General features: G+C 37.8%; 1 protein-coding gene across 1 annotated transcript; it reads right to left on the bottom strand.

Moving 5' to 3' along the window:
• Nucleotides 1-40: 40 nt before the first annotated feature.
• Nucleotides 41-27,895, bottom strand: LOC103514490 (peripheral plasma membrane protein CASK-like). The gene is made up of 9 exons (XM_026827446.1): nt 27,857-27,895; nt 12,713-12,761; nt 8,716-8,821; nt 7,623-7,700; nt 5,696-5,874; nt 4,629-4,811; nt 1,746-1,970; nt 1,283-1,401; nt 41-537 (listed from the first exon to the last, which is right to left on the bottom strand). Exons 3-9 carry the CDS (start codon nt 8,790-8,792, stop codon nt 79-81), a joined length of 1,320 nt encoding a protein of 439 aa, XP_026683247.1. The 5' UTR covers nt 8,793-8,821; nt 12,713-12,761; nt 27,857-27,895; the 3' UTR covers nt 41-78.

Below are 27,895 nucleotides of genomic sequence, written 5' to 3'. Positions count from 1 at the left end.
TCAGTCTCGAGATTCGCCTCGGGACAGAACTTCACCCTAATCCCTAATGTAAATCAACATCAGAACTTGGCTGGTGCTTCAGTTAACATTCAGTATCAGGATTAGCTGGAGAAACAGTGCAATTACGTACAATGAAGGCGATATACAAAACAAAACATCGACCATTGTCTCCTCTAGGGCCAAACAATTGTTTGGTGGGGAGTAAACAATTGAAACATTGAGTTTTCCGCCTCGTCTACGAAAAAAATTCGAAAGCTCTGAACGATGCATGCATAATTGAAAAGGTAATAAAAATTGGCGAAAGTTTATTCTACAAGAACAAAAAATCAGACGCGGCTCTCTTACCTTGAAATGGGGAGACGTGAGGATTTGCTTGAGCTCTTCGAAGTCTCCGCTGAGATCAAGTTCAACATCAGTGGGGGATACCGATCGCTCGAAATCTCGAATAATGTCCAGGGCATCTCGACAGCGAGTCACAACATCCGAGGGAGGAGTTCGATTGGGACTGATGACTTTGCTCGAGATTTTGTCATACAACTGAAACAAACAGAAAGGAGGATTTATTAGTTACACCCGTCCAAGTACTATCCAAACTCTACAATGCTAACTTCCAAGTCCAAACTCTACAATGCTAACTTTAGTGATCGGAGGAAAACTGATGTATCAAACGTGATGTAAATGTTTGTGTGGACTTTTTAGTGCCTTATTTAGATTTGGAGGTTGGACAAGTATTATATCAACAGTAAATATTGCACGGTTTTATTGAGATTACATAGTTTTAAACCTAAAATAGACAGAAGTAAAAACTGACATGTCACAAGACTCGCAAGAACACAAAACAAGGGTTTATAGAAAATTGTTCACTTTCCCTCAATCGCAACAATACAAAGAAATGTCGTTCCCTGCTTAATACACTACGCTAAATTTTATGACTTGACTTGGACTCGAACCACCAACCTCCAGATCCAGAGTTCACCGTGCTAACTACTACACCACTGAGGTTGGTAATTTAGCACAATAATGTAGGTACATAATGTTGGGGAAGGTTTTTGAAGTGGTCGAGTTTTCTTCTGGCTCCTTTACAAGACAAAATGGTTCCGAGCAAAAAAATATTGTAGGTACTGATTTTCCCTGCAAGGTTGAGTGGGCTTTTGTCTTTACAAGACAAAATGGTTCCGAGCAAATATTGTAGGTACTGATTTTCCCTGCAAGGTTGAGTGGGCTTTTGCATGCCGACCCTATTTAAAAAGGAAATGTTAGGAAGAACAAGAAGAAAACTCACCTCCAGAAGGATATGAAGCTGCTTATCTTCCAGTAGGGAGTTCATCATGGTTTTATCTTCATACAGCTGCTCCTGTAGGCATTCGATATCATCTAGTGATTCCAGGATCATTGAGATAGCTATAACAAAAAGTAATACAAAACGATCAAGATTATTATTCTTATTTTATTTTCAATAGGTTTGATAGAGGGAACTGTAACTGCTAACGTCTTATCGTCCCGAAATAAAGGAAAGAAGACAGGATAGGGAGAAAGCCAGCCGTTCCGAGAACGAACATTATCCGTTCAGGATGAAACCTGCCCCGGGTGGGAATCGAACCCCCGGCCTAGCGCTTACAAGCCAGACGAGCTAACAGCAAAGCCAACTAAGTAAATAGGCTGGCAAATATATTCTTGCAATTTGCTACTAAAATACGAGTGGACGATGGTGGGCATCGAACCCAGGACCTTGGTTTTTCTCTCACCTGAGGAAGTCAACTCATCTTCGCCACAGTCGGAGAAATGGTCTTGGGCGTCTAGATCCGTGGCGTTCCACTTGGGAGAGGAGATGGCATTAAGAACGGCCCCCTTCAGCCGTCTCCTTACGTTGAACTTCTTCAACTCTTCTACACAGTCTGCCAAGTGAACAATACAAAGACTATCAGTGATAGATTCACGTGTCGCAATAATGGTCAAATCCAATCTAGATACTCACCGTGAGAGATAAAAGTTGACATATCTCAAAGGCGATATTGACGTTGGATAGAAAAACTTTCTGAGAGAATGGAAGCACCATGGCATGAACAAAACATGACTTCCAATACAACTGTTCGGAATGGGTTAACGTCACAAGTCTTTCTCAGAACTTCATGGGACAAAACATTGTTGTGTAAAACAAGCAGCAGTACAACAATTGATTCGCATTGTATTCTTCAAGGTAAAGTTCTTGTGATGGAAGCACCATGGCATGAACAAAACATGACTTCCAATACAACTGTTCGGAATGGGTTAACGTCACAAGTCTTTCTCAGAACTTCATAGGACAAAACATTGTTGTGTAAAACAAGCAGCAGTAGAACAATTGATTCGCATTGTATTCTTCAAGGTAAAATTCTTGTATTAAATAGTAGGTATTCACAAAACTCAATATTTGGTACCTAATCACATTAACAAACAGGCACTCTTGAAAGGCACCTTTTGAAGTAAATAAATTCGTTCGGGATACAATGTGTTCGTCTACAGTAGTAAAGTTATTGTTCCATCAAATCATAATAAAAATAATACAGGAAATCATCTGTAATAAAATTCTTATCTACGTGAAAGCAAAAGAAAACAAATCGCGAAAAAAGGCAGGAGAAATGTGTGTGTGTTTGTTTGAACTTTATGCCTGGCCAAACCGCTCATCCGATTGCTATGAAACTTTGTGAACTTATTGCTTGTCTGTAATAAAATTCTTATCTACGTGAAAGCAAAAGAAAACAAATCGCGAAAAAAGGGAGGAGAAATTTTAAAGCAAAATACCCACCTATTTATATTGATTTACTAACAATAAGAAGAACAATCTACAATTCAAATAACTCATAAGATTCTTTTATTAATATTTTTCTAGATATTAAATTCACGTAGGTAGTTTACATCCATATTTCTGGCATACTTGATCCCATTTATTTCCAATCATTGTTCACATTTTCCGGTACGTTGAAAATTGAATAACATTCTAGTAGAAAGAAGATGAATCATACAGTCGCTAGTCGGTGCATTTCATTTTTTCTCTGCAGTAGAAAGTACACAGAAAGAAGACTGTTTCAAATGTAAAAGCTCCTAGCGAACATGTCAGATAATGTAGAATTGACAAGGAGAGGCACATTTTCCGGTACGTTGAAAATTGAATAACATTCTAGTAGAAAGAAAATGAATCATACAGTCGCTAGTCGGTGCATTTCATTTTTTCTCTGCAGTAGAAAGTACACAGAAAGAAGACTGTATCAAATGTAAAATCTTCTAGCGAACATGTCAGATAATGTGGGAAACTGACAAGGAGAGACACATTTTCCGGTACGTTGAAAATTGAATAACATTCTAGTAGAAAGAAAATGAATCATACAGTCGCTAGTCGGTGCATTTCATTTTTTTCTCTGCAGTAGAAAGTACATAGAAAGAAGACTGTATCAAATGTAAAATCTTCTAGCGAACATGTCAGATAATGTGGGAAACTGACAAGGAGAGGTGATTATTATCCGAATTCAAATAATACTCAGGAACCCTTTATTTATGGGTGCATCCCAAAATCTGGAATTTTGTAGGGGTTAGAAATTAGAATGCCTCCAAATATTCTGAAACTCAGGAACCCTTTATTTATGGGTGCATCCCAAAATCTGGAATTTTGTAGGGGTTAGAAATTAGAATGCCTCCAAATATTCTGAAAATTAAGGAGCGCGGTAGCGCTCCGCCCCGCCAAGTCAAGAAAGTTTGACCGCGCTACTAGAGATCGAAATTATTTAACCGGAATTTAGTAATTTAGAATCAAAATTCTGCAACGGGATAAACGAGAGGAGAGTCACAAAAGAGAAAAGAAGGGGAGTGAAGTGGAGAGAAATATAAAGAAGGAGAGGGAGGGACAGAGAGAGGGAAGCATTAAGAATAAAAAATATAAGGAGAATGACTTCATTTTTAATAAGGGAGGGTGGAATAATGAGAAAAAAAGGGAGGGAGAGAGAAAGGAAAAAAAGAGAGGGAGGTAGGGAGGAAGGGATAAAGGGAAAGAGAGAGAGAGAGAGAGAAAGAGCTAATATGTGAAGCCGACAGAGCTAATGATAGCGAGATTTTTTTTTCTTCTTTTTTCGCAAAGAGAGAGAGAAAAAAAAAGAGCTAATATGTGAAGCCGACAGAGCTAATGATAGCGAGATTTTTTTTTCTTCTTTTTTCGCAGAGCATTTTCTTCTTAGTTAATCTTTAAAAAGAGTCTATAGTATCTGTCATCAAAATAAATAATAATAATCTTAAATTAGAAAGGCTTTAAGACTTGGAAACCGGGGGTTCTAAAAGTTTATTTGCTAATGGTACTGAAATGTCATATGTGCGTCTAGTGATTTCCTCGAAAAATAGCACAGTTTGAGATCCACTGAGACTTTCTTTCGTAAGAACGTTGCTATTTAAAATAATCCCATGGAATGGACAGGAAAAGGATGGTTGAAAGAGAGTTTACAATTCCATATTTCGATATGATTCGTCCAAATTCAAAATTCTGCTTTTCCATTGGCTATTACACTTGTAAGATACTTTTCCATGCTTTGGTGATTTAGGGCACGGAAGGGTGTTCCCGCCTTGTTATTCTGTTGAAACATAGTAGCGCCTCAAGAGAATTTTACTCACGTGAAGTTTTCCTTTAGTGATGGATTGGAACAGTCGATCCCGGCTGCCCACAAAGGGCAAAGTCCCCGTTAGCAGAACATGGAGAAGTACGCCCGCTGCCCAGATATCCACGGGCTTTCCATACTTCTGGTCCTCTATCACTTCAGGTGCCATGTAATGCGGGGTACCTATCCTGTGACCTGAAATAGAATAGAATATGCCTTGTTTATCCTGCCAGAATGAGTCTGAAACGTCCCTTTACTCCCGTAGTCTAAACAAGGTCTTATGTATTTGGTACCCTTGATATGTGGTGTATTTAATACCCTGGGTGAACAAGAAAATAGGGAGTTAGAGAAACTCGATTAATATAATTATCACTTTACCTGCCTTCGTGGTGTAGTGGTCAAGACGCTCGCCTGGTAAACAGGAGGGCGTGGGTTCAATAACAGCCGATGCGATATATGGAATTTTATCCTCAATATAATTTGAGAATTTGACCACAGTAAAAGTAGTAGCCTAATGCTGGAGTAAAGGGACTTCTCAGTCTTATGCGAGAAGTATAAATAAGCACTATTATTATTACATTATTGACGCCGATCACTACGATATATGGAATTTTATCCTCAATATAATTTGAGAATTTGACCACAATAAAAGTAGTAGCCTACTGCTGGAGTAAAGGGACTTTTCAATCCTATGCGAGAAGTATAAATAAGCGCTATTATTATTACATTATTATACTTCCGTGGCAGAATAGTTGAGGCCTTCGCCTACTAAACAGAAGGGCGTGGGCTCAATCCCAGGTGAAGTATGAGATTTTGTACTTGATATAATTACATAATTTTGAGACTTTGACCACGATAATCATGAAGGTTCTGTAGTCGAAAGGTGTTTCCAAACATAGTCGACCAGCCGTCGATCGACGAGGAAAATCTATGTTGTCGAGGCAGTGTGGACGTGTCAGTCGACCGGTCGACTATGTGTGGACACACCTTTAGAGAGGTATTACCTTTATTGCACAGGTGTATTATTTTATTAATTCTTTTTTGTAGTAAACTATCGGTATCTTGTTCTTAATACCTACCTCCGCTACAATAGAGCTGGCCATCTTGCAACTGAATAGCCACTCCAAAGCCCCCCAACTTGACAGGAGCCGAGTTTTCTTTGTTAGCCAGGAGTACACAGTGAGGTTTAATATCTCGGTGTATGATATCGTTCTCGTGACAGTAGCGGAGCGCTTCAAGCACTTGACGCATATAGTGACTGGAAATACACAAAAAGCAAAAGTATGTATATAAGATTAGTAGTTTCGTTTCGGGAATAGGCCGCAAATAGAATAATTTAAGGCCTGAAATTCGGTAACTTTTAGCCCTTTATACCTGGGGTGACCACAAACCTTAACTTCGGGAGCCACAATTGCAATAAGCCGATTCAGCACGTGCCACGCCGCAGGCGAAATTTTTGAAATTTTGGTCTACAATTTTCAGAATTCAGTCTCATGGAAATTCTGATTTTCAGAGAATTTTTTTAAACAAGAATGAATCATGATTAGAGAGCCCTCCTGCTTTATACTATCTAACCCGGTACAATCTGACTCAATTGTTTACTAATTAACACCTCTTTGTTTGTCACTTGTACACCTAGTATATATTATCTGGTACTATTGACACATTTTCATACAAATTATCGTCGGCCGAGGGGCTCATTGCAGGTAGGTGCAGTTATATTATTTACAAGCTACAAAATATGCCAGCTCTAGCAAAAGCTTAGATCAAGTACCTATATACTGCGTTTTCTACATAGTACACCGTACACGTAGTCAAATAATACTATGTATGTACATAGATAAGTACATACAAAATATAACACATTTTATCTTATCAGTGATTCGAACCTGCCATATCGCTTCAAGTAGGTATTTGCGAATGACACATTTGGTTATCAATAGGCCGAGGTGTGAGTGGGTTTATTCACATCTCATACACTTGAAGCGATATACTTATAAAAAAAAAAAAGATAAATCTGCAGGAAAGGGAAGGAGTATTGGCGGGACTTTCATTCAAAGTGGGGGGAAACGAACATTTGTTAAGAACGGGCATTGCAAAAATACATACTTCCTACGGTTTAATTTTCATACTTTTTTTTCAACTGACTGCTTTTCTTTACAAGAATAAGGGTTCAGAAATGCCGACATTTAAAAAGGAAATGTTAGGAAGAACAAGAAGAAAACTCACCTCCAGAAGGATATGAAGCTGCTTATCTTCCAGTAAGGAGTTCATCATGGTTTTATCTTCATACAGCTGCTCCTGTAGGCATTCGATATCATCCAGTGATTCCAGGATCATTGAGATAGCTATAACAATACAAAACGGTCAAGATTAAATTTTTAAACGTAGGAACCCTATAACTACCAGCGCGGTGCATGTGCAAAGTACGAGTGGACGATGGTGGGCATCGAACCCAGGACCTTCTGCTTTTCTCTCACCTGAGGAGGTCAACTCATCTTCGCCACAGTCGGAGAAATGGTCTTGGGCGTCCAGATCCGTGGCGTTCCACTTGGGAGAGGAATTGTTTTGTCCTTCATTAATATACACAGAATGTTCCCGATTTAAACACGGAGTGCTGGCCCAACACGGATTTATTACGGACTCTTTCACACTGAATGTTATATTCGCGTTTCTTTCTTAAGGCCATCGTCTGGTAAGGGAGGGAGTGGTTTTATATCACGGCCTTCGATCGACAATCGATGTGAATTTATTGTGAATCGATGTCGATCGACGGCCGGTCGACTATGTTTGGACACACCTTTACACTCTAGGAGACCCAAGTTTCGCGACCCCAGTATGAGAGATCTGTATAATTTCCATAGGTTTGGATTTTCAGGCGGCATCGGCATTGTGCTGCTAAAAGTCTCGCGACTATGCTTCAAACCTGGACTGTGGCAGGATTTTTTCTTATGCCAGATATATGTACTGTGTGCTGTGTAGCTCAATTTTCCACTCTCCACTTACCTAGCTACAGCCTCGCTGTATACAAATCCCGCAGTAGCCCGCCTCACGATTTCAAAACAAATGTCGGAACCATCCATGCTGAAAATCAAACAGAAAACAATTTAATTACCTGATAAAAACAGTATGGTCAGTCTAGTTAGCTTGGAGGATGCCTTGTAAGCGTTAGGTCTTGGGTTCGATTCCCATCCGAGAATAAACCTAATCCTAAACAGATAAGGTTCGTTCTCAAAACGGCCAGATTTCTCCTATCCTGTCTCCCTTCTCCCTTCGATTTCGACACGATAAGACATCCCTTCTTACAGTTCTCTCTATCAAACTTCTTGAGGGGAGGATCCCTTCTCCCTTCGATTTCGACACGATAAGACATCCCTTCTTACAGTTTTCTCTATCAAACTTCTTGAGGGGAGGATCAGAAGAAGAAGAAGCGTCCTAAGGAACACCCAATTCTTTGACGCCTTCGTGGAAGCTGATAACATTGGACATCAGTGCTTGTCATAAGCATAATTAACATACCCTAATTGTTTTGTCCTTCATTAATATACACAGAATGTTCCCGATTTAAACACGGAGTGCTGGCCCAACACGGATTTATTACGGACTCTTTCAAACTGAATGTTATATTCCGCGTTTCTTTCTTAAGGCCATCGTCTGGTAAGGGAGGGAGTGGTTTTATATAAATATACACAGAATGTTCCCGATTTAAACACGGAGTGCTGGCCCAACACGGATTTATTACGGACTCTTTCAAACTGAATGTTATATTCGCGTTTCTTTCTTAAGGCCATCATCTGGTAAGGGAGGGAGTGGTTTTATATACCTATCAAAGGGTGGAATTCTATAACTTTTCAGTACATATTTGATTATTTGGACCGAGAAACTATGTATTACTACAGCAGATAGAGCTGATTGCTTTTAAAAGACTCGTTAGCCTCATTCGAGCAGTATACATCTTAAGGAGCGCGGTAGCACTCCGCCCCGCCAAGTCAAGAAAGTTTGGTGTAAGCACTACTGTTTTATTACTCCCCATTTCCCCTGGGAATCGAACCCGAAAACCATTTCCACAGGGAATCGAACCCGCAAACCATTTACTTACTATTCGAACACCATATAAAGCATTCCTTCTGAGCTGTAGGTCTCGAGAAGTTCTACCACATGGGGATGTTTCAACATGTGACATATTGTGGCCTCTCTCTTCAAATCTGAAAGACATTAAGCAAAATATTAGACTTATTCTAAGTCGCTGCTGGAAATCAAACCACAGTAATCCCGGTTACGAATCCAAATGCCTAACTCTAAACCTAACAGCCTGTTACCTTAACGGCCCTGTTAAGCTTATACAAATCAAATGGAACTATGAGCTGTAGGTCTCGAGAAGTTCTACCACATGGGGATGTTTCAACATGTGACATATTGTGGCCTCTCTCTTCAAATCTGAAAGACATCAAGCAAAATATTAGGCTTATTCTAAGTCGCTGCTGGAAATCAAACCACAGTAACCCCGGTTACGAATCCAAATGCCTAACTCTAACCCTAACAGCCTGTTAGCTTAACGGCCCTGTTAAGCTTATACAAATCGAATGGAACTTAACAGGCTGATAGCTTAACAGGCCTTCTAAGGACTGAAAAAATATTGGTGAAATCCACCATAAACCTGCTTCGGTGGTGTAGTGGTTAAGCCGCTCGTCCGGTAATCCGAAGGACGCGGGTTCGATCTCAGCCGAAGTATGAAGTTTCATCTTTTTTTTTAATTTTACAATAGCCTGGTCCAGATAGCTTAACAGGCCTTCTAAGGACTGAAAAAATATTGGTGAAATCCACCATAAACCTGCTTCGGTGGTGTAGTGGTTAAGCCGCTCTTCCGGTAATCCGAAGGACGCGGGTTCGATCTCAGCCGAAGTATGAAATTTCATCTTTTTTTTTAATTTTACAATAGCCTGGTCCTAGGGAAAGGGGACTATTTACCCCCGGGCCCACAAGTTGAGTTAAAACTCCCAGAGTTAATATTAAACCGAGTTTGAATTCACTTTGTGGCCCCCGGCCTTAGTCCTTTTCACATAAATAACTAAGCACTATTATCACACCCTATCAGGATAGAGGATATTTATTTGTGTTAAGAAGAGGCTTTCTGACTCAGCTTTTAATATAATGTGATAATGAGAGGCGCTGTCTCTCTCTGTCTCCCTCTCCCTCTTACTCTCAAGGGATAGTGAGAGAAAATGCAATAAATAAGAAACGTGGATGATGAATAGAGTGACAAGAGAGGGAGAGAGAGAGAGGGAGGGGGGAGAGAGGGAGAGCTGGTCCAAGGGAAAGGGGACTATTTACCCCCGGGCCCACAAGTTGAGTTAAAACTCCCAGAGTTAATATTAAACCGAGTTTGAATTCTCTTTGTGGCCCTCGGCCTTAGTCCTTTTCACATAAATAACTAAGCACTATTATTACATCCTATCAGGATAGAGGATATTTATTTGTGTTAAGAAGAGGCTCTCTGACTCAGCTTTTAATATAATGTGATAATGAGAGGCGCTGTCTCTCTCTCTCTCCCTCTTACTCTCAAGGGATAGTGAGAGAAAATGCAATAAACAAGAAACGTGGATGATGAATAGAGTGACAAGAGAGGGAGGAGAGAGGGAGGAGAGAGAGGGAGGGAGAGAGAGATAGAGAGAAACGAGAGGAGGGGAGTAGAGAGAGAGAGATAAGGGACAGAGAAGAGAGGGAAAGAGTAGCACAATAATGTAGGTACATAATGTTGGGGAAGGTTTTTGAAGTGGTCGAGTTTTCTTCTGGCTCCTTTACAAGACAAAATGGTTCTGAGCAAATATTGTAGGTACTGATTTTCCCTGCAAGGTTGAGTGGGCTTTTGCTGAGCATTTTTTTCACAAAATCAATCATTTGAGAGAAAATGCAATAAACAAGAAACGTGGATGATGAATAGAGTGACAAGAGAGGGAGGAGAGAGGGAGGAGAGAGAGGGAGGGAGAGATAGAGAGAAACGAGAGGAGGGGAGTAGAGAGAGAAAGATAAGGGGCAGAGAAGAGAGGGAAAGATTCAACTTTAAATTTCAACTTTAAACAAGTCATCGGGAGTCAAACCTAGGCGTGCTAATGCCACAACCAATTCATTATTGGAGTTGACACTGCAGTTTTAATTAAAATATTTGATGAAGTACCAGGGAAAGAGGGGGTGGAGGCGGGACGGAAAGGGAAGAGAGATAAGAGAGGGAGGGGAAAAAGGGAAGGAGATAGAGAAGGGAGAAAAACATAAAGAGATTGAAACACGACATGTAGAAGGATAAGGAGGGAGAGAGAGAAACAAGATACAATTGAGGGAGAGAGTAAGAAAAGGGAAAAGATTGTAAGAGGGAGATGAGATGAGAAAGAGAGAGAGAGAGGGAAGAAGGGAAAAAGAGAGAAAAACATAAAGAGATTGAAACACGACATGTAGAAGGATAAGGAGGGAGAGAGAGAAACAAGATACAATTGAGGGAGAGAGTAAGAAAAGGAAAAGGGAAAAGATTGTAAGAGGGAGATGAGATGAGAAAAAAAGAGAGGGAGGAATGGAGAAAGAGGGGGAGATGATATTTTATGATAATACTTGTCCCAAGGTGAACATAAAGTTTTCCTGTACTACAGGACTATAAATCTCTTCACACCTAATGTCTCCTGGGTTGAGGACATTTCCCTTTAACAGGAGACTAAGAAAGATCTAGAAGTCTAGACCTTATTTTAATATCGTATAGAGGAGCTTCCGATAGGCCAAGCCAGTAAAATTCAGAATAAATGAACGAGCTAATAAAAATTAGGATAAATGATTTTTGTCCATAGAATTGTTAGGTCTGTTTGAAGAAATGTAAAACCAAATTTATGTATGTATCATAAAAAAAGTTAATTTAAATCTAAATAACAGGAGACTAAGAAAGATCTAGAAGTCTAGACCTTATTTTAATATCGTATAGAGGAGCTTCTGATAGGCCAAGCCAGTAAAATTCGGAATAAATGAACGAGCTAACAAAAATTAGGATAAATGATTTTTGTCCATAGAATTGTTAGGTCTGGTTGAAGAAATGTAAAACCAAATTTATGTATGTATCATAAAAAAAAGTTAATTTAAACATTTAAATCTAAATGATTTTACCCAAAAATTTCCAAGCTTTAGTACCTCCATCTACTAGTCTAAAAGCCCTACAATCTTGTTTGCAAATGTTACCTACATATATGTAATGTTCTCATGTAGTACTTACATACGAGTAATACAGCTTTAAATGATTTTACCCAAAAATTTCCAAGCTTTAGTACCTCCATCTACTAGTCTAAAAGCCCTACAATCTTGTTTGCAAATGTTACCTAAGTACATAATTATATGAATGTTCTCATGTAGTACTTACATACGAGTAATACAGCTATAATGTAGGTACATAATGTTGGGGAAGGTTTTTGAAGTGGTCGAGTTTTCTTCTGGCTCCTTTACAAGACAAAATGGTTCCGAGCAAATATTGTAGGTACTGATTTTCCCTGCAAGGTTGAGTGGGCTTTTGCTGGGCATTTTTTTCCCAAATTCAATCATTTGATTTCAAGTTTAAATTTCAACTTTGAACAACTCATCGCGAGTCAAACCTAGGCGTGCCAATGCCACAACCAATTCATTATTGGAGTTGACACTGCAGTTTTAATTAAAATATTTGATGAAGTACGACTGTGTTGAAAAGCTTGTACGATACTTACCTTGAGCCACTTATGATTGATCACTTCATGAATCGTGATCCTTTTGTTAGGGTCCACACTTAACATTTTCCTAACTAAATCTTTGGCATTGTCTGTGATGGAAATCCATAGTGGACCATCCAGCTGCAAAGACAATTTTCACAGCGAACTGCTGCCCTGTTTGTCGATGTATACATCGCCGCACTAGACTGAATGGTCCCCTGAAAGGAAGTAAAATACAGCTTAAGTACATGCAACCCCAATTAAAATTGTCAAGTGGTACCTACATACTTGAATAATTTCATCAAATGGTTCATATTTCAGCGGGTAAAGATAATACAATCACCTTCATGCCTTGTTTACATTACCAGGGACGGACTCAATACTCACCTGAAGTACTCAGACCAGGGCTGGCTGTGAATTTTCCCACGTCGACAATTTTCACTCCAGCTGCAGAGAAAAATGTTCATTATCCATTAGAATCATTACTTCATTAAACAGAGAGAGGTTGTCCTAGGAAATCATAATTAGATATCAACCTATAACCTATGTATTACACAAGGGTAAGCATAATGTAAGTATGGAAATTGTGGGTTATGATTGTTATGAATAAAGCAAAAAGACAGTAAAGCAGCCTTAACACCAGAAATTCACAGACCGAGGTCAGTAAGCCCATCTAAGAGCTCTGGGTCTCAAGCTTTTCCCGCCATTCACGATCATAGAGAGAGGTTGTCCTAGGAAATCATAATTAGATTTACACAAGGGTAAGCATAATGTAAGTATGGAAATTGAGGGTTATGATTGTTATAAATAAAGCAAAAAGACAGTAAGTAAAGCAGCCTTAACACCAGAAACTCACAGACCGAGGTCAGTAAGCCTGTCTAAGAGCTCTGGGTCTCAAGCTTTTCCCGCCATTCAAGATCAGGCCGTCAGACGGTTTGAGCGTTAGTAGTAGGTATAAGGCGTGGACACACCTACCATGTACCTAGGTCTGAAGCTTTTCTCGCCACACACCTTCCAGACCGCTGTCAGACAGTCCGAGCGTTAGTGGTTGCCATCAAACACTCGTCCGACTGTATGATTGGAGTTAGATAGAGAGAGGTTGTCCTAGGAAATCATAATTAGATTTACACAAGGGTAAGCATAATGTAAGTATGGAAATTGAGGGTTATGATTGTTATGAATAAAGCAAAAAGACAGTAAAGCAGCCTTAACACCAGAAACTCACAGACCGAGGTCAGTAAGCCCATCTAAGAGCTCTGGGTCTCAAGCTTTTCCCGCCATTCAAGATCATGCCGTCAGACGGTCTGAGCGTTAGTAGTAGGTATAAGGCGTGGACACACCTACCATGTACCTAGGTCTGAAGCTTTTCTCGCCACACACCTTCCAGACCGCTGTCAGACAGTCCGAGCGTTAGTGGTTGCCAACAAACACTCTCCAACTGTATGATTGGAGTTAGATCTCTGCGACAAACCGTTCTTGAGATATTTTGTATACCACCTTTTCCCATTTAAACCTGTAGTACACACATACGTACATACATACATACATACGTACATACATACGTACATACATACGTACAGACCATGAGACAAACCGGTCTTGAGATATTTTGTATACAACCTTTTCCCATTTAAACCTGTGGTACATACATACGTACAGACCATGGGACAAAAACTACTTTTTTGGAATCAGGGGATCCCAAAACGGATATTTCCACCCATTTCCCGATTTTGAAAATTTGGACCGATTGCAATACTTTCTCATTACCTTGTATAGGTTCCCTATACGTAAGGGTAATAGAAAGTCGCCATGCGATGCCGTGATGGTCCGGTGATGAATTTGTATGAATGCCGTGTAATTATTTGAGTATGCAATATGTTCTACAAGAAAAAATTAGTGGAGATGTCATTTCTACTCTGGACTTTATTTTTGGTTTGTATGAATGCCGTGTAATTATTTTGAGTATGCAAAATGCTCTACAAGAAAAATTAGTGGAGATGTCATTTTTACTCTGCACTTTATTTTCGGTTCATAAATCATAACAGAACTAATACTCGTAGGAAATACTAGGCATTGGTCATATTATAGCTCATTTTGGCTTTACTGGGGGAGGATGAGACCCATCCTTTGTTCGGGAAGAAGGCGTATATTAGGGTATATTAGGGATCGGTATTGGTATCGAAACTTACACGTTATTTGAAAACAGATTTGATGGATCGAAGGAATTCGAAAGCAAAAAACTCACCAGGAGAGAATTGGTATCGAAACTTACACGTTATTTGAAAACAGATTTGATGGATCGAAGGAATTCGAAAGCAAAAAACTCACCAGGAGAGAAAAAACTTCTTTAGAAAATGGAGAAATATCAATCAAAACATAGCAGCATGATGCGAAATAATGCGTCAAATAAATCCTGGGCCCTCCGAAAAATTTATGCTGACCCAAAAATAGAAAGAAGGATAACACTGAAAATGGGATGGCCGCACTGTGGGTACAGAGGGAGGAAAATGTGAGGATTTTGAGATTATAAGTTATAAGAGAAGAGTGGAATGGTAAGAGAGAAAGACGTGATGAGATGGGGAAGGAATTTCTAATCAAACTAAATAGAGAGATGAGGAACAGAGGGAGAGGGAAAGGGAAACCTTATCCAAATATTATATTATACGAGAAAGTATACTATGTAGTATTATTGGAATTAAAAAGCGAAAAAGTAGAAAAGTCGACACCCACTAGATCAATCAAATCAGTTACCTACATTATGACGTACGAGTATGTACTTATTTACTTTAATAATAGGCATTCATTTTGTGTGCAACTTCCACAACACTGCATTAGGAACAGAGGGAGAGGGAAAGGGAAACCTTATCCAAATATTATATTATACGAGAAAGTATACTATGTAGTATTATTGGAATTAAAAATTTGGTGTGAACATCACACGACTTTCCTTATCCTATTGAATGATGCTTATTTGGGTGTTCTTGTTCTTATACCCGAAAATTTTATAATATCTCTAACCGTTCAGTCGTTATAGCTGAAAACCGCCAAAAAAAAACGGTGAAAAACCGCCAAAAAGCGGTCAAAATACCGCCAACCGCAGCACCGGTCTTAACCAAAAGTTTTGAGTTGCATCTTTGTCACACTTGTGAACTACATACCAAATTTCAAGTCTCTAGCTCATACCGTTCCCGAGATATTGTTAAATTACACCAAAAACCGCAATTGAGTGCGCCAATGCACTTTTTGGGTACTTTTACATCGGAATAGGACTCTATCTCGAAAAAAATTGTCGTTTGGTTGTGCCCCATTCTAAAAGTTTATTTGCTAATGGTACTGAAATGTCCAGCGGTAAAATGCCGCCAACCGTTGCACCGGTCTTAACCAAAAGTTTCGTGTCGCATCCTTGTCACATTTGAAAGAATGTCCTATGTGCGTCTAGTGATTTCCTCGAAAAATAGCACAGTTTGAGATCCACTGAGACTTTCTTTCGTAAGAACGTTGCTATTTATAATAATCCCATGGAATGGACAGGAAAAGGATGGTTGAAAGAGAAAGGCTCTAGGGACCTCAAAACGTGTTTTGGCACTAAAATCTGACCATCGAAAATTTGACCCGATTACATTACTTTCCTTCCTATAGGGATAAGGAAAGTAAAAAAGTAAAAATTCTTCAAGTCAGGTGGCTCCTCTTCCTCCCCCAGGCAGATTTCATGAAAATCAGCCGTAAATTATTAAGGAACGGGACCCTTTTGGGACAATCTGCCCAAGAAGCAGGGAGGACCTCATTTAACCCCTCATCACCCCCGGCACCAAACTCGAAGCTACGCCACTATTGTATCTACTCAATGTGGATGTATTTCTAACAGTCACATGTATTTACCGGTATATTGGTGCATAAATTAAAAATTTATTAATACCTATGTAATTATGTAGGTATTTTAACTACATATTAATTTCATGTACATATTGTTAATAAAAATCCTTATTTGGTCACTTCAAGATCTTAAGAAAACATGAAACAAGATCTAATAGTGTTCTCTCTTGCATAATTGTGTGTGTGTGACAAGTATAGATCGGGTTTATAATTACTCCTCCATAATGTTTTGTGTCATTAACTAGTAGCATGGCAGCACACAGACTTGACTGTTACTTGTCACAATCATCAAGTTTACTATAGTCTGATTTTTTTAAAAAAAAAATTCTTCTTTCTATCATTTTTCTTTATTTCGTACAATAATAGCCTGTTCTTTCCTTCTCCTCTTCTTTCTTCCTTTCAAAATGGAACATTGGAACACACACATGTAGAGAAAATGATTTGATTTATATTGTTGGCTACACTTTTCCAAAAAATAAAACTCTACTTTTAAACAGGAGGACGTGGGTTCAATGCCAACCGAGGTAGGGACTACCTAAGTGGCCTACTACTGGAGTAAAGACACTTTTTAATCCTATTCGAGCAGAAAGTTAAAATTTTCGATCAAGCTTAATAGATATTCGTTTACCTACCACGGACTGATGAGGATGAGCAGAGGTACAAATCTACTTGAATAATAAGTAATATTTTCAATTTGTATAAGTCATAAATATGTAATTATTTAATTATAAATACATACACGTAAAGAACATTTACAAACAAGGTGTAATCTATGTCACTACTAAATGGACACACGCATGTTCTGTACAATATAACACTTACATTTACCGTATCAGATCAGTTCAGGTGCTCTAAACAAGGTCTTCGTAATTTCTTGCTCTCATCCTCCTTCACCATAATCTTCTTTTAACCGAATCTTCCAATGCATTAATTAACTCAATTACCTATTATTGTCATGTATTGTATTTAATTTTAACGTGTTGAATATCGATTTACCGTATACTGAAAGAATTGAAGCGGTAGCTAAACAAGAAATACTTAGGTATGCTATGTCCTGGCGTTTAATATGGTAGGTAGACATGATTCAGAATTTTGTCCCTACCTCAAATCAAACTCAACTGGTACAGTGATTTTATTCTTATTAACAAATAAGAATAAAGATAAAGCTGATCATGATGCAACACACAATAATAACAGAGAACCGAGTGATCAACAAAACAAACATACTGGTAACTTCCTCCTATCCCAATTATATTTGAACGAAATCATATTGAACAATACCCAACCATCTGATAGATCTCTATTGAATTGAACAATTCTGCAACATAAGATAAGAGAGCCCAAAACCTGTAATTAAAAAAATAAACCATACCTACTATATGTACCTAGTTACCTACAATCCTGTGATAATAATCATGATTCTTCAATCCAAAATTCAATAAGGTATTTTTGTTGTATCATAAAAACAATACCCAACCATCTGATAGATCTCTATTGAATTGAACAATTCTGCAACATAAGATAAGAGAGCCCAAAACCTGTAATTAAAAAAACAAACCATACCTACTATATTTATGTACCTAGTTACCTACAATCCTGTGATAATAATCATGATTCTTCAATCCAAAATTCAATAAGGAATTTGTGTTGTATCATAAGTTTCATAAGTCAATATAAGCCGGACAGTCTGTTTAGATTTCAGACAGTCTGATTTAGATTTAGGACGATGTGTTCAGAATTTAGATTAAGGACCTGAGGCGGTTAGAATTGTACATTGGCAAATAGCGGCCCTATTTCATTATTTTACAGTCGGTCCTATCTGCCTATTTAAATTGAATTCTTATTCTTAATTTATTTTCGGCAATATCAAAAAATGAGAGGCGCAAGATGACTGTGCAAAAACTATTCAAACTAGAATAATAAAATAATTAATTCGTAAACTAAAATAATAAATAATATTTTTTATTTCAGTTCCTACTTCTCTCAGCCAGCCTAGTTAGCTTGGAAAATAGTAAAAATGAGAGGCGCAAGATGACTGTGCAAAAACTATTCAAACTAGAATAATAAAATAATTAATTCGTAAACTAAAATAATAAATAATGTTTTTTATTTCAGTTCCTACTTCTCTCAGCCAGCCTAGTTAGCTTGGAAAATAGTTTGATTCCTGCCCAGGGCGGATTTTATCATGAACGGAAAAGGTTTGTTCTTGGAACGGCTGATTTTCTCCTATCCTGTCCTTCTCTCTTCGATGTTTAAACGATCAGACTAGTTCCTACTTCTCTCAGCCAGCCTAGTTAGCTTGGAAAATAGTTTGATTCCTGCCCAGGGCGGATTTTATCATGAACGGAAAAGGTTCGTTCTTGGAACGGCTGATTTTCTCCTATCCTGTCCTGCTCTCTTCGATGTTTAAACGATCAGACCTCCGTTGTTAGTTGTTACAATTCCCTCTATCAAACCTCTTGTGAGAAAAAGGAAAATTCAACATAAATATGCGACTGTAACAAGAGCTTTACAAAGAACCAAACAAAGGTTAAGTCCATTACAACAGACAACTGACTTGGGCATAATCATGTACAAATTCCTACATGATAAATAGAGAGAGACAAAGATTTCAGTGTCACTCTCACACACATTGTTAGAAAATTGATTTAATAAGCAAGAGATAGATAGGTGGAACCTATATGCCTAAGTAAAACATATTAATTACACTTATTTTTTTTTTTTTTTTTTTTTTTTTCATTTTTTATTTCTTCTTTCTTTATTTCGTACAATAATAGCCTGTTCTTTCCTTCTCCTCCTTCCTCTTCTTTCTTCCTTTCATTTTTCCTTTTTATCAGTTTTCTTTCTTTTTACTAAGTCTGTCTTTTTTCTCATTTTTCCTTTAATTTTTTCTTTTGTACAATATCCTGCTTTTTCTTTCTTTTTCTCCCTTTTCTTTGTCTTTCTTTATTTCTTCCTTATCAAATTCTTTCTTGTTTGTAACTTGGACTCGAACGTTGCCATTATGACATTTAGAAGATCGTAAGGACCACTGAAGAGCTGTGTTTAGATCCATGAGGTAGGTACATAAGTACTGATTTTCTTTAATCACGATCGAATAAACTACAGGCTAAAAAATTCCCGGAGGGACGGACCCAGCTTGTTTTTCCTTTTTATCAGTTTTCTTTCTTTTTACTAAGTCTGTCTTTTTTCTCGTTTTTCCTTTGATTTTTTTCTTTTGTACAATAGCCTGCTTTTTCTTTCTTTTTCTCTCTTTTCTTTGTTTTTCTTTATTTCTTCCTTATCAAATTCTTTCTTGTTTGAAACTTGGACTCGAACGTTGCCACTATGACATTTAGAAGATCGTAAGGACCACTGAGGAGCTGTGTTTAGATCCATGGGGAAAAAAGTCGAAATGGCATGTAGGTAGCCCAATATGTTGTTTGTAGCTGAAAGCGTTAACTCTCACGGGCCAAAACGAAGTCAATACAGGAAATCCAGACATTAGTGATCAGATGATGAGACCATTCCGATTACTTTCCTGTCTTCCTCAATCCCCAGTGTCAAATCATAAATGGCAGAGCATATAAAAAATGACCTCTCAACAAACTTCCTCAATCCCCAGTGTCAAATCATAAATGGCAGAGCATATAAAAAATGACCTCTCAACAAATCTAAAGATTGTTTTTTATGATTCCGAGCGTTCACTTTGACACTTGTGACTTCTGAGACAAAGTTAAGAACATCTCTTGACTTGGATAATACTATAGTCTTCTTACAAAGTAGTTAGCGCGATATTGCCTAAAGATTGTTTTTTATGATTCTGAGCGTTCACTTTGACACTTGTGACTTCTGAGACAAAGTTAAGAACATCTCTTGACTTGGATAATACTGTAGTCTTCTTACAAAGTAGTTAGCGCGATAATGCAATGTACAGTAGTAGAATCAGACAATAGGACAATACAGTAGTACGAGTATCAGGGGCGGATCTAAGGAGAGTAGCTGAGGGGCTCAATATTGACCCCTGCCCAAAAGTTGTCTGTCGTTGAAAGTTTTAAGCTTCAAGTGAATCTAAAAACTTCGATTTCACTGGGGATAGAACCCGAAACCTTAACAGTTTCCCGATCACCAGTTTTCAGTGGTCATTGAAGTTAAGTGAAGTTGCGCATGCGCATAGCCAGTATCCGGATGAGTGACTATCTGGGCAATCGCATGCTGCTAGCTTTTCCCGGACTCACTCAGGTTTAGTGTGGATAATGTGAGTAGGCACCAAACGAAGGGTCATAAAAAAAGTCATCAAATTGCGAAATGTGAAGAGCAAATTGTGAAGTTGATCTAAGGAACAGGGGCTTGGAGTCCTATTTAGAATTACATAACCAGATCTACTCCATCCTTAATCCTTATTGAGTCAAATATAGGTACAATACACTGCTACTGTGCTACTCACTGACCAAAGTTCATCTTGGGATTTACACACAGGTAATAGTGTGTACCCAGGACATTCAACACTCAACTGAACTTGTCTACAATGAAGTATACTACAGTCTACACTGTCTACAGTATGTGACTGAAGTGATTGAAAACCCGGTATAGGTCTAGTATGACTGGATTACATGAAATCAGTTGAAAGTTCAGTTACTGGCCTCTTGTAAACACCTAATTACACTTAACTACAATAAATCTTAAGTTAGAACTTTACAATAAATACAGGGTGCACTGGAAAAAATGAACTTCAAATCAAGGAAAATTCTTTGTATTCTAAATCGATGAACATTGACAGTTGAATGATATTTGTTTTTATTTCAATAGAGTCGATTCTATTGATATTGTTACAAACTGCTTTATATTTGAATGATTTGCCATTCTTTGTAGGTAAACTTCTTAAATACTGAGGAATTTTAGGAAAGTTATAAACAAGGAGTGCTCCTGAGATTCCATGTAAGCCGCATTTTTCTCCATGTGGTTGCTGGGATATCGGAATTCACATCACGGATTCACTACTTGAAAAAATGAACTTTAAATCAAGGAAAATTCTTTGTATTCTAAATCGATGAACATTGACAGTTGAATGATATTTGTTTTTATTTCAATGGAGTCGATTCATCCTGTTAAATGACATTTCATCCTGTTAAGAATTTCATTATTGCTGATTAATTTTTTACTGGGACTGCGAATTTGACCAAAAAAGGAGATTAGTTCAGCAGCCGTGCAATACATGAGGGACAGCCTCCCTCTGATTGATTTGACAAAGGGAATTGTAACAAGGGAGGTTTTATCGTCCCAATATCGAAGAAAGACAGGAGGATAGGAGAAAGCCAGCCGTTCCGAGAATGAACATTATCCGTTCAAGATAAAATCCGCCCCGGGAATACGTATGTGTCATCGACTTTTCTTGAATGACCTCAGTGGTGTAGTGGTTAGCGCGACAGACTTGGATCTTGAGGTTAGTGGTTCGGGTCAGCGTTCAAGTCAAGTCATTCATCGAGGAGCGAAATTTGTAACAAAAATCTTGACGAGCATAAATTATTAGCACAATTAAAATTCTTCTTTTTTTTTACTTTTCTTTAAAAAAAAAAAAAATACCAGAATAAATTTTAAAAAGTAAAGGGACTTTCGTGTCCTCGAATGCCAACAGAAACCAAAGACTTGTAAGAATCATAGTGGTATTCCAAACGCCATAATTCACATTGCAGACCCCCCTATGATCTCGGATCTTGAATTTTAAAGTCCTCTATTTCAGTGGAACTTTATGAGTTTGCTATAATGTTTTAATTGCTCCTGATGAATTTATTCAGCTTCGGATTATCATAAGTCCTGATCAATATTGCAACTTGCATCAGAAAGAAAATATAATGGCTTGTGCTGCAACCCTTTAGGTCCATAAAGTCCATATTGTGCATTGCAGACCCCCCTATGATCTCGGATCTTGAATTTTAAAGTTCTCTATTTCAGTGGAACTTTATGAGTTTGCTATAATGTTTTAATTGCTCCTGATGAATTTATTCAGCTTCGCATTATCATAAGTCCTGATCAATATTGCAACTTACATCAGAAGGAAAATATAATGGCTTGTGCTGGACTTGTACAGCTTGTGCTGCAACCCTTTAGGTCCATATTGTCAATAAGTTTAGTGTAGAGCTCACTTAGAAGGACTGATAGATACCCCGAAAGTCCAATGGAACCCAACAACTGATCAGCGAATTTCCTTTTCGTGCTAAACATCCAACTTTCTTCCGTTCGAGAGTTATGTACTATGAAACTGACAATCCACAGGCGCTAGGCATTTAGGGATTCCCAAATGTACCAATACTTTGGAGCATCCAAATGGTAATTTAAAGGTGTGGTAAAGACTGAACAGTGAGTGAGTAAAAGAATAACTACATCTCCAATCAGTGAGTCAATATCAGGTGAACCATAGCAGACAAATGTTTGAACCTGGGATGGAAATGTATAAATGTTTAGATTGTAGGTAATTATACGTGATTATAGTTTCTTACCTATTGGTAGTAACTTGGTTGAGACGAGCCCTCTGAGACCACAGGATAAATAGTAATTAAATGCATCTCTATTAATTGTTCAGTTTAATCACGTATCTGGATATCTTCAATTTAATAATAAAAGAGGAGACCAGTTTGAATTTTATGTAGATATCAGGTAAACCATAGCAGACAAATGTTTGAACCTGGGATGGAAATGTATAAATGTTTAGAATGTAAGTAATTATACGTGATTATAGTATCTTACCTATTGGTAGTAACTTGGTTAAAACGAGCCCTCTGAGACCACAGGATAAATAGTAATTAAATGCATCTCTGTTAATTGTTCAGTTTAATCACGTATCTGGATATCTTCAATTTAATAATAAAAGAAATAATAACGTACACAAAATATAGATTTATATTGATTTGAACCACATTAAATTACCTAAAAAGCTGACATGATGAGATGTTCAGGTATGTGTACATCAGACATCACTGTTACAAATGATAATTTATGTGGAAGCAACCTCCATTCCTGGGTATATACCATTCAGGTATGTGTACATCAGACATCACTGTTACAAATGATAATTTATGTGGAAGCAACCTCCATTCCTGGGTATACCACATTATGTGTATACAGTACACCGGAGCTCCCTAGTTCAATTCTAGTAGGATTCGAAGTTTTTTCGATATTATGACGGTCACTTGTCCTCAGAGCGTCTGACAGGCGTGGGGCTGAGTGTGAGTGACTGTCTGACAGGCGTGGGGCTAAGTGTGAGTGACTGTCTGACAGGCGTGTGAGGCTGAGTGTGAGTGACTGTCTGACAGACCTAACGTGTGTGGTGAAAGAGGCTTTTACCACCAAACACGTTCCGTCCATCAGACACTGCGGTTCGTCAGACAGTCTGAGTATGAAGTGACCGCCCTTAGAGAGCTGAAAATTGGTCGTGACTTTTTTTAAAATATTTTTACTTCTTTGACATGTTTGTGTCAATGTAGATTATTATATGGTTATATAACTCTCAGTGTTGACTAATATTATATTTCGTGTGTGGGACAAACAAGTTCACACCCTGGGGTCACGCTGGGTACATAGTGTGGACCTGTGTGATAATTCAGGTATGTGTACATCAGACATCACTGTTACAAATGATAATTTATGTGGAAGCAACCTCCATTCCTGGGTATACCACATTATGTGTGTACAGTACACCGGAGGTCCCTAGTTCAATTCTAGTAGGATTCGAAGTTTTTTCGATATTATGACGGTCACTTGTCCTCAGACCGTCTGACAGTGTGAGTGACTGTCTGACAGACCTAACGTGTGTGGTGGTGAAAGAGGCTTTCACCACCACACACGTTCCGTCCATCAGACACTGCGGTTCGTCAGACAATCTGAGCATGAAGTGACCGCCCTTGGAGAGCTGAAAATTGGTCGTGACTTTTTTTAAAATATTTGTACTTCTTTGACATGTGTCAATGTAGATTATTATATGGTTATATAACTCTCAGTGTTGACTAATATTATATTTCGTGTGTGGGACAAACAAGTTCACACCCTGGGGTCACGCTGGGTTCTGAACAATCTACATAGTGTGGAATATATGGTTATATAACTCTCAGTGTTGACTAATATTATATTTCGTGTGTGGGACAAACAAGTTCACACCCTGGGGTCACGCTGGGTTCATAGTGTGGACCTGTGTAATATACACAGTGTAGACCTGTACTGTAGACAAGCTAATTTGTAATCTAGTTCATTCATTCAGACCTACCTATTAGCCGAATCTCCAAAAAATTCGGTCCACTTTCCATTTCGGTGACAGGATGGTCAATTGTTGTCAAGTTTTAAGTTTGAGTAGGTTAGGTATGTCTGTGTCTAACATAAAGTTTGTGACTTGTGTTGTAAGTAGATTATGACCTGAGGAGATCATTGTGTCGAAAAGTTTAGAACTTTAAGCAAACTTCTCAAACACATCCGCTCTTTATTGGGCCATTGTCCATTCATTTTTAAAAATCGGCGATTTTGAAAATAATTAAGAAAGTATCATTAGGAATGCTAAGATTATTAAAGGATGTGACAGATTTACCTACCAGTATCCTGGCATTCCTAGCTCTTTTTATCAATGAGATTATTTTTAAATTTTAAACAAGATACCCCATTTGCCTACCAATAGCTATTAAGTGAGAAAAGTATTCTGTATTCTCAGAATACATGAACAATAAATAGATATTGAGTGTCCAAGTCTAAACGGTACATTACTTAGCCTTCACTAGTAAGGACCCAACACACACCGAAGTACCACAAGTTCTATGAAGGTACTCAACAGGTTATGTTCTGGTACTAAAGTTATGTCTTCGTCTCGACAAGGAGAGTGATATCTACCTCGCCATGAGATGGAGAGAGATGGAACCTGAAGGACTACGCGAGATAGAGGGAGAGAGAATCAGCAAAAAACTTAATCCTTTCTTTTTCGAACGAAAAAAACCTGGCGAATTGGATCTAGATTATTTGATTTTGAAAATCATTCAACTTTTTCACTTTTAGTTTCGTGTTGGGTTCCAATCTAGTCGTATCGACCTATTGGATCTAGAATTACAATTTACAGTTTACAATTATTTTATCTGTGTTGTATTTATTTTATTTAATTTTTTGTCTGTGAATTTTATATCGTGTATGTGATCGCGCCTTGTCGGAGTGATTTTATTCTCGTTTGGTGAACTTTGAAAATTTGCTCAATTTTTTCTTCCTGCGAAAAAGTAAGTGTCTTTTTTTTTCAAATATGAATTGAATGATTGAATTATTTTTTGATTCTACCTATGTTTGTTTTATTTTGTAGAAGTGTTCTCGGTTGGTCTGACATAAAATGGTAAATCACATAAACTGAACATTTTACCCTGTATTATCCTACCTAGGTATTATTATTAGATTCAGGAGAAAATATTATACCAAATTGGGTAAAATATTTTAAGAAAATTAATCATATGCGGAGAAATACCTAAATGTATCTACATAATAGAGGTAAGAGGTAGACCATATACCTAGGTACTTACTGACTTGATTTTATTAGGTGAAAGATAGGTAGAGGAAACTTAAATCACATAAACTGAACATTTTACCCTGTATTATCCTAGGTATTATTATTAGATTCAGGAGAAAATATTATACCGAATTGGTAAAATATTTTAAGAAAATTAATCATATGCGGAGAGATACCTAAATGCATCTACATAATAGAGGTAGTACCATATACCTAGGTACTTACTGACTTGATTTGATTAGGTGAAAGATAGGTAGAGGAAACTCGATCTTTTTTTACACACTTAAGTGTTGTTTCCTTCCCCCCCCCCTTTTTTTTCATCCTAAAGGTAAATAAATTCTCTCCCTCTCTCTCTCTCACTCCAATTCTCTACTAAATTAAATATTTTAGATGTAATTTTATTATTGGTCAACATTTTCATGTCAAGTCATAGGTACAAACCTCCAAATCAGCCTATGAAGTCTTTAAGAAAATTGCGTTATATCAATGATGAAATATTAGAGACAAATAGACAATAGATAAAATATACATAGGTATCATAGGTACTACCAGGCTACTGCTTTTGATAATTTGATCAGGACACCACTGTGCGTGTAACCTTTACATAGTGTACGAGTAAGTAGTACCTAGGTACATTCTATTGTATGTTCTGAGTTTCATTCAGAAGTCTTAAATCACCATTTAGAATTTTGAGAACCTGTCAGATATTGAATTAGATTTTGCCTAACAGCTCTGCCACCTTGCCTAATACTGCTTAACCTTAACATGATCAAATTAATACTAATTGAGTAGATATATGAGGTAGCCATTCACCTGTAGAGGATGTTGGAACTAAGAGAACCTTAAGGTAAAGAGAAGTGTAAGTCTGTTATTAGTGGGAACCTCCAAAATGTAACTATCTCGAGATGAAAATGATGAAATTAGGATAAGACCACTGGTGGTTCAAATCAATGGTAGGTCGCGGGTTCAATTCCTTTTTATGCTAAACAAATAAAGTTCGTTCTCGGAATGGCTTTCTTCCTTTTCTCCTATCCTGTCTTCCTTTTCCTTCGCTCTCGGGACGATAAGGCTCTAGCAGTTACAATTCCCTTTAAACACATACAATGCACAATATCGTATACCTAAATACATCAGCACTTACCGACATTGTAGGACACCCAAGTAATAATAATTCATTAATATGAATGGCCACCGATTTAAAGTACCACAAAAAGTAAAGACCAAAGTGATTATCTTGTCAGTGGCCATCATCCACTATGACCACTATAGAGCACTAAACATCATACACTATGACCACTAGACATCATACACTGATTAACCACTACTAGACTGGGAGTATAAACTAGTGGTTCCTAAAATAAATACCGAGATTTTCCCGAAGGTCGGGTCAAGGAGACCCTTCTTAAACAAATTCAAACATAAACTAGTGGTTCCTAAAATAAAACAAAGGAAAACTATTTTTCACATCAACCTTTTCTGTCTCTCGTTCGCTGGGATTTCAGCTCCTTGGTTAATACGAGGCTGAGTAGCTAACATCACATGACATGCCCGAGACAGTCACCCGTTCAGATAACAAACAACGTTGCTTAACTTCAGTGATATAGGTACCTTGGGATACTCTTGCTGTTAACTCCTTTTAATTTTTGACGGAACGAAATTTTAAAACTTTGTTTTAAGCGATTTGTTCTGTATTTACTTTACTTAGTTTATCTATTCTGATTGTTAAACGATGGACAACTCTGGAACAATTTATTTATTTTCGGACAGCATAATGCCTGATCACAGGTTGAGAACTGGCAAGCCACACTAAATCAATCAATTAAACCTCACTAAACCACTAGGATTAAACATTAAACACCACAAAGAGGTTCTGAGCTCGCGCTATTTGATGTGGTTTATTTACCTATGTAAAAAGGCATTCTATTCGGGGGATGAATTCCTGACGTGTTCCGATTCCGATTTGGTTGCCTAGAATGTGCCTGATGTCCTCACAAACCCCCGTTACCCAGATGATTGTTTTCTGGTTACTAGAAATAAGTAAAAGCTCTTTTTATTTTTATTTTTAATTTTAGATTTTCTATTTCTATTTTGTGTTTGTAACATGTGAACAATTTGAAAAGTTGAAATACATGAATTGAATTGAATTGAATTGCAATTTTCACAGCGAACTGCTGCCCTGTTTGTCGATGTATACA

Source organism: Diaphorina citri, unplaced genomic scaffold (genome assembly GCF_000475195.1).
Source record: "Diaphorina citri unplaced genomic scaffold, Diaci psyllid genome assembly version 1.1 scaffold1154, whole genome shotgun sequence".
NCBI classification, from domain to species: domain Eukaryota; kingdom Metazoa; phylum Arthropoda; class Insecta; order Hemiptera; family Psyllidae; genus Diaphorina; species Diaphorina citri.
The sequence above is the reverse complement of the archived record's forward strand: the minus strand, read 5'-3'. Positions and strand labels throughout refer to the sequence as shown.